The sequence below is a fragment of the Penaeus monodon genome, chromosome 37 (genome assembly GCF_015228065.2).
Source record: "Penaeus monodon isolate SGIC_2016 chromosome 37, NSTDA_Pmon_1, whole genome shotgun sequence".
NCBI lineage: Eukaryota > Metazoa > Arthropoda > Malacostraca > Decapoda > Penaeidae > Penaeus > Penaeus monodon.
This window is the reverse complement of record NC_051422.1, coordinates 20,931,831-20,940,147: the sequence shown is the minus strand read 5'-3', so window position 1 is coordinate 20,940,147 and position 8,317 is coordinate 20,931,831. Positions and strand designations below refer to the sequence as shown.

The 8,317-nt window shown below is 40.0% G+C and overlaps 1 protein-coding gene across 1 annotated transcript in view; it reads left to right on the top strand.

Annotated features, from left to right (window-relative positions):
* The window catches only part of LOC119596233, a 7,742-nt gene extending 151 nt beyond the window's left edge, over window positions 1–7,591 (top strand). Inside the window, exons 2-10 of the mRNA XM_037945403.1 lie at window positions 919–1,083; window positions 1,647–1,816; window positions 2,166–2,239; window positions 2,435–2,638; window positions 2,856–2,970; window positions 3,252–3,410; window positions 5,374–5,495; window positions 6,205–6,312; window positions 7,567–7,591. Coding sequence (XP_037801331.1) covers window positions 927–1,083; window positions 1,647–1,816; window positions 2,166–2,239; window positions 2,435–2,638; window positions 2,856–2,970; window positions 3,252–3,410; window positions 5,374–5,495; window positions 6,205–6,312; window positions 7,567–7,591 — 1,134 coding nt within the window. The 5' untranslated portion in view covers window positions 919–926. The remainder of the gene's footprint in view (window positions 1–918; window positions 1,084–1,646; window positions 1,817–2,165; window positions 2,240–2,434; window positions 2,639–2,855; window positions 2,971–3,251; window positions 3,411–5,373; window positions 5,496–6,204; window positions 6,313–7,566) is intronic.
* Window positions 7,592–8,317: the final 726 nt, after the last annotated feature.

Genomic DNA, 8,317 nt, shown 5'->3' with positions numbered 1-8,317 from the left:
AGGGAAAGAGGAAGATACAACAGATGTCTTTCCCCTTTCTTCCTTTTGGTTTGAAGTTTTTTTTATGGAATGAATAATGCGCATTTGATCAATTAAGAATTTTCAAGATTTTTTTTCTTCCGATACAGTGGTTTCTTTCATGTTTATTCTAACAGAAATCGGGTAATTGTTTTTAGATATTTTTACTTTTATGTAAATGATGAATGTCCCTATTCACTTCTGTCTGATATTTCTCTGTAAATCATTGAAAAAAATTACATTTATAAAGTTGATATGTCTCTTCTATATGGCATTTGTAATGTAAATCCAATAAATAGATATATGTTGCTAGAACTCTCTCAAACACTAAGCAATGCAGCCTCTACAGATGTCAGCACTCAAGGAAATGTCGGTATGGAGTTTGTGATGGTCACTTGACCCTGTGTAAATATTAGTTTAGACTTGAGATTGTACTTCTTACTAAAATCGGATAAGAAGAATTTTTATATTGATGAAGAGCATTTCATATATACCATTCTGATGTACATAACACTTGCAGCTTGTGGCAGACCACAAGGTTATACTCAGTCACTATTGATGATTTATGGAATAGTAATTATTAACCCAGGTACAGCATCCTCCTAAGGTGATAAATCCTGTGGCCTCCTTGCCTTTAGAGCTATGGTAAAAGCCAACAGACCTCCACCACATGTATTCTAGAGAGAAACCACAGCTTTTATAGCTTTGATAAGCAAAGGCATAACCAAACAAACTGTTCAGCAATTAGATCATATTGACTTGTATATGCTTTGATAAATGCCTGGAATTACAATTGATTTTTTTTTTTTTTTTTTTTTATTATTATTATTATTTTTTATTTATTATTATTTTTTTTTGTTAATTATCCAACTTTTCATTTCGCTATAATTTACCTTTCAGTTAAAAACATGGCCAGCAGTGATTCTGACGATGATGTGCCTACGGAGTTTGAAGAAGCTCTGTATCGGATTACGGCAAGGGAAATGATGGGACTGACGGCTATTCTAGCAGACATTGAAGAACTCAAGGGCCAAATGATAAAAGTCAGAGCAGACAGCATTTATGGTGAGTTTTGAAAACTGAATTTATTGAATGCCTTTGCTAACCAACAAATATTTGATGGAAATTATGACATGTTTTAAGTTATGAATATTAAGACATTGTCTAATCCTGTTATTTAATTGAATAAAATAATCAACAAGACACATACTGTGGCGTCTAAAATGGAACTTCTCTCTCACAACCACACTGCCTGTGTTCAAATTAAGTTCATCCCAAACTGGTTATAAGCAGTGAAGTAAGGCCAACAGAATGAAATATAACCAATATAAGGAAAGTATTTTCACACCTGTTGAGCTTTGGTAGAGGACAAACCACCATGTATATTCTCACAATATTGATCTAGGACTGGTTGTCTATATGACAATAACTGTAAAAGGAGGTTTCAAACTCCTTGTCTTGCTAGAATAGGCCTATACATGGTGGAGGTGCTAGCCTTTGCTGACATGCTGAAGATATAAAGACCAGCAGTAGATATGTGTTGGAAACATTTACTTATAAATCTGCATGCTTTATAGATTTTTTTTTTTGTTTTATTTATTATTGTATTTTTTTTTTCTTTACAATAGCTGAAAAAGAGATACAAGCTGTTCACAATGATGCTAATACAAAAGAACAGCTGCTGACAGGCAAGGAAGAAAGGACCAGGGTCACAGTGGAAACCGATGAGCTCCACAGTGCACTCGTGAACCACAGAATAGTTCGTGATCTATACCAAAAGAGTGTATTTAACACCCAGGTACTCTATTATTTGTATTCTATGCTAGTAAAAGACAAGCTCACAAACTCTCTTCCTCCAGCCTTCTCCCTTTTTCCTACTTTATTAAGAGCATTTTGCTTGATATGATTTTGTAGCCTAATTCAATGCTGTACAGTCTAAGTATTCTTGTATTTAAAGGTTGATTTTAGTGATGAAAAAAAGTGTCATGACATATTATCATTCAAAACTTCAACAATTCTGTGATGTAAAATTTTCCCTGCTTTTAGTTTTACTGATTGCAATAAGTCTATAACCATATACTTTACAGTTGAGTGTATACCTTCACTCTAATATGTATATACAGATAGAATGAATTGGTTAATTTCAGATACAACAGGCTGTACATGCTAGTGTGAAAAAGATAGATACTGATGAGTTGGTTGAAAATTTTCCTGAGAAAGGGTCAGTAATTTTTAATCCTGTTGTTTATTGTAAATTGTAAATGAAATTTAAGATATTTATATTTGGTTAAAGGTTAAAGACTGTTACTGGTTTTTACTAGTAATAGTAATCAAACAAATTATGTTAAATTCTGTCAAACAGATAATCTTCATTGCACTATTGTTTCATTAAAAAGCTTGATTAACACAATTGCAGACAGATGTTGGCACACTACAGTTCCAATTTAAACACCAGCAAAGATATAGCTAAAATTATGGATGAAAATGACAAACTGGAGGAGGAAATCTTGGAACAACGGTTAAAATACCGCCAGCTTTTGAAAGGCATCAAAGAAAAATGGGAAACGCTAGATGAGAACAAGTCTAAAGCTGATGCAGATGTGCCAAGTCACTATGATGAGTATGTCCAATTCATGTTGTTTCATATTTTTGCATCATACATATCTTGCTGATATCAAATTTGATCCTAGTCTTGATGGTCCTATTATCATTTTTATTTTTAACCAATTTATTGGGAAATACAGTGAAAAGAAAAGGAAAAAGTGAAACTATAATCATTCATGGCATTCATCTATCTTGCCATTTTGTTCTAATAATCTTTGTTATATCCTGTACAGATTGCAGAAAAAAGTACAGGAGAGAACATCAAAGATGAATATCCTTGTGCACATGATCCAAGGTTTGATAAGCATTAGTGGTTTCCAGTGGGGCAGTGAGGACTTCTATGTTCAGGTAATAGTCTAAATTGCAGCATAATGTGATGATGAAATAAGTATGTTTATTTTGAAATGAGTATGTTTATTTGTTAAAAATTCTGTTTAGTAAAAATGTAGAAAAGACATGAGTGAGAGTGAATAATATCACAAGGCAAGGTCTGTAGCTATATATTATAGTATGCAATGTGTTCCTACAGTGTCAGATTATTGTATCTCATTCATGTCTTCTATAAACTTTACATTTTTAAAATAAATTGAATAGTTCTTGATAGTTTATTGTTTCATTTGCTTCAACAGGTTATGATGCTGTGCGATATAGCCCTCAGATTTGGTGACTATAGTGAGGCACAGAAAGTACTCGCAGAAGTGGTGACCCTAAAAGAAGAAAAAAAGAAACAAGAAGCAAGGAAAAAGAAAAAAACTCATTTTTTACAAGTACCCCAGCTGCAAAAAGAAGTGATCATAATGTTGCATTGGAAACTCATATTTCTTTTGTTTTTATAAAAAATTGAGCTTTAGGCTTTCTTTTTAGCCCTTTTCACTGATCAGCATTTTAACCCCCAAGGGCTTAAATTGATAATAAAATGAAACATTTTTAAAACATAATTATTTTATACTTTCGGTTTCTCTGTTTTTTTTTATTTTATTCTTTAAATTATTTATTATTATCCAAAAATTTTTTTAATTTAATATTTTTTAAAGGAACACCCCCCAACCCCCTTTCCCGATTTGCGATGGGGGGGGGGGGGCAGGGGAAATGGAGACTGAGCCCAATGCCGGGATAACCTTACTTTGGGCTTCAGCTTTCAACTCTATTATTTTTTTTTTTTCTCCCCTTTTTCCTTTCTTCTCCAACCCCTACTATCCATTTCCAAAGGGATTGGAGCCATCTTCAAAGGATGAAAGATTAACTTTTTGCCAGTCATGGGACCGGGGGACCCATGGGACGGTTTTCCCCGTTTAGACCGTTTTTTTCCCCCAAATTATTTCGGGTTTACCAGGCCGTAACGAAGATTTGTACCAAAACTATTAACCCTTCCCTTATTAATACTATGCAGCCTTGTACCCATCTCCGAAAATTACTATTCTCTAAAACACCACTCCCTTTTCTGCCCTACAACCCCACCCTAAAATTTTTTATGAGTACTGTCCCCCCCCCCCTTGCCCGTGTTGTGTGGGGGGGTTGGGAGGCGGAGACGGGGCCCCAATATGGGGAACCCCCCAACCCTTTGGGACTCGCCCTCGACTCAACAAATTTTTGCATGGTTTTTATTTTCTTCCCACTTTTTGTTTCTGCCCCTTCCCCAAAAACCCTTCTGCTATCCACCTCCTAAGGTGTGAGAGCCGTGCTGAAAGGATAAAAGGCGATTTTGTGCCAGTCCTGAACGGCCTGAGGGACCCTGGGACGGTTTCCCCCTGTTTAGTTATCTAGCCCTTACCCCTAAAGGGGGCCCCCAGGGGGGGACTGTTTTTATCCCCAACTAACGGGGCTTACCATGGCCAGTAATGAAAACTTTCCCCACTATTAGGGGCAATGAGGCTTGCCCCTTTTTCAAATAGTCCCACGATGAAAACCCCCAGTTCCCCTGACCCGGCTCCCCTTTGACCACGGCTCCAAACACTGCTAACTACCCCCCCATAAATACCTACTATACAGTACCCAACAATAACCCTTAAGGAACTTTTTCCCACTCTCCCAGAAATCTAAATTTCAACCCTCTACCCCCCAACCCCCAAACATCAACCACCCCATCCCCCCTTATTAATACCTTTACAGCCTTATTGCCCCCCTCCCAAAACACTACCCCCCTTAACATACTCCTTTCGTCAGCCCCCCCCCTTCGACTACCCCTATCTCTAAAAACAATTTTGAATACCCTTTTCACACAGCCAAAGGGGGACCGATTTTTCGTGATCCCTCCACAGCCCCCTACTCGACAACACCCTTCTTTTCCAACAATGTCCCCAAAAAAACAAGAGGTAAAGTCTCTTTCCGTACCAAACCCGACCGCTCCCGTTTTGCACAGTAAACCCCGAAAACCAAGCTATAGCATTAACAAAACTAACAGAATAATGGAAACCCATCCTTGCAGAACCCCACCCAAACCCCAATATTTGCCCGGGGAACATTTTAAATCCCCCCAGAAAAATTGCCCAGTCTATGACAAAGTTGGGTAGATTGGGAGAGATTACTTGCCTGTCTCACAGACTATGATCAACACAGTACAATGCTACTCCATTCCCCCAAGGTCATCGAAAAAAAAACCCCTAAATAGAAAAATTCCCTTTCCGTAGGCATGCCCTTTCCCTTAACGTTACATAGGGGGAAAATCCCTCCTGTTCGTCCTCCAAACCCCCTCCACGCAGTCCCAAAAATTTTGGGTCTGGGAACCCCCACCCAAAACTTGCCTTTTCCCAGCCAGATGCCCACTTGTCCCCAACCTGGCCATCCCCGACTAACTGCTCCAAAATCACCACATGTCCCAAACTGTGGGGCCCCCATAATGTTTTAAGGGCTGCCCCACCTAAAATTGAGTTGAGGTAGCAACTCTCAGTTTAAAACTTGGACTTACAACGTGAACCCAGACAGGAAGCCGTCAACGGGGTTTTTCTACTCCTTACCCCAAAAATACGCTCTTCTCCAATTCTCCAAAACCCCCCCCTCATCAAACCCCCCCTCTTTACCCCCTACCTTCCCCAGTCAAACCTTTTGCCATCCTAAACCCAGACACTCCAATCTTACTACAGATAACCAACCACCACTACAACCCCAACACCTTCCTCTCTCCCTCCTCGCACTCCCTTAACAGACGAACAAACTTTCCAAACCCACTCTTCCCTACACAAAAACCCCTCCCCCTTCCTTTGCCCAGTTTGAGACCCCAACCCCTTTTCCCCCCCCCAAGAAATCCTTTACCCCCCAAAACTCCCGAACAATCAAAAGAAGAAACCTTTGAAAATTTTAAAGATTACAAATGAAAACTGACATCAACCTCCAAATCTTACAACCCCTGCTCCTTTCACACTGAAATAATCTGATACCCCCTCCTCCTAACGATACCCCCTACCCCTATCCCTAACCCCTCCCAAAACACAGCCCATCCATCCCCCCACATTAACCCCCACCACCCCTTTATCCCTTCCATTCCCTCCTGGATACACACGTGAATCCCTTATTAACCCCCCACCATCCCCTCTACCCCTTCACACGTGAACCCTTATGTCAAAATATCCCCTTACCCCCCCCTAGTAGAACACCAATCCCACACCTCCCCCATATCAGACCTCTTGGTCCTATCCCACCCTCTAGTGCTTCCCCTAAAAAATCTCCAAAATGTACTAAATCTATATCACAAAAGTATAACACCCTTTCTTTGGGAATATTGGGGGTTTCCCCGCTCTCCAGACCTGACCTTTGCTTTCCCTTGCCTCAAAGCCCCTTTTTACACACCTCCAAACCAATCCTCTGCTTTCCCCATTATCCCCCCTTTCACCGACCCCCCAAAACCTATCAGACACCTTTACTGAATCCACACTTTCTGTTTCAAAACCTATTTCTTTCCTTATACTACCCTCCACTAATCTAACCCCTTTCCCATCCCCGCCCCAAACCCCTTTCACCAACAACCCTTCCCCCACTTAGACAACTAATACTAATCAACCACCCTTCCCTAACATTAACTATAGTGCTACAGACCTTAGATGTTAGCCTTTTATCTTGCTTTTAACCTTTAAACCTTTAAACCATTTTTCCCCCTACATGCCCCCCGAAAGTCCCCCATCAATATTCCCAATTTTCATTTCCCGTGGGACATGACCCCACCTTCAGGGTTAGGGGGGGGAGAAAACCTGAACATAAAAATACAAAAAGTATCTGTTGGGCCACGGCGGGTCAAATATGAACTACCGTTAAAAAAAAAAAAAAAAAAAAAAAACGACGACGAGACCCTGCCAAAAATGCCGCTCCATTGCCCCATGCCCGTATGTGCCCAACTTTGGGCTTGATAAAAAAAACTGTCAGCACTCACGATGTGTGCCAATTTTTGGTGGCTCTTTAAAAATATTTTTTAGGGGAAAATGGTTCCCCAAAGTTTTTTTTTCTTTTTTTCTTTTTTTCTTTTTTTTTTTAGGGGGAACCCATACGCACCTCAGGCATGGGCCCGACTCAAGTCTTTTCACAATGTATAGGGGTTTTTTTTGTAATTATTAGCGTGGCCGAAAAGTATGGAAAAGGATAATAAATAAAAAAAAAAAAATAATTTTAGCTTTATTTTTAGTGGATATCTTTGGCGTGACATCGTTGTTTTATTTTTTTTCTAAATTACCCCGTGTGCAAGGGAAAGGCCGGGGTTACCCTTCACTTGCAGCGAGGGGGTTTGAACGAAGTAAGCGAAGCTAGACGAGATCGTACCCCTGACCACAGGGATGTTCTTTTTTAAAAGGGGGGGTTCATGTCGGGGCCGCCGTGGTCCACTGAATTAATTGAGTTTTTTATGTTTTGTGAAGGATCATATTTCAGGACTGTAGGGGAAAAAAAGACAAAATTATCATAATTCAATTTATTGCTGTATTTGAAATTTAAAATCCACAACTATGGTTATATTTTCTTCAGCACGAGTTTCGTCAGAATTCAGTGAATTATTTTTTTACAGTACGATATGACTGTAGGTAGGCGGAGACATGTCTGATACAGGACTAGAGGTTAGGACTACTGCTTTTTAAATTACTGTGCTCTAATCAAGCAGAATTAACCCTTAACCAATATATGACTACGTATATGCCGAAAACAACTCGAAATTGGGAATTGACCACGTCTGATATTTTGAGGTCTTAGCTACCCCAAGGTTCAGAAAGCTGTTATAGGGGCTGCACTACCTACAAGTTTGAGTCTGAAGTGGCTCAGTTTCAAACTTGGCCTCACTTTACGCGAGACCAACAGGGAAACAAATCTTCGAGTTTTCTCCCCTCCCCACCCAGTACTGCCCCCTTTCCCCCGCCTACCTTCTACCGGGGTGTTTCTGCATCTCCCTTTTTCTTTCTTCCTCCATCTTAGTATCCCCTTCCACTCCATTTTGCCCCAATAAAATTCCTTTTCAGTTCTAAATCTTGACACCCCCCCAATCTCTACCACTACCCCTCTCCCTCCTCGCTCTACCCGTACCAAAAAATCTAAAACGTTGCTCCTCCTTCTATCTTCTACCACACCCTTCATCCACCCAATCTTCCCCCTTTCCCCCCAGACGCCGTCTCCTCTTCTCCTCGTCATAAGAAAACCTTTGTTTCTAGACCCTTCCCAAAAATCCATCTCGCAGACTTCAAAACATCTAATCGTGATCTAAAAAAAATGCCACCCGCCATCGCAA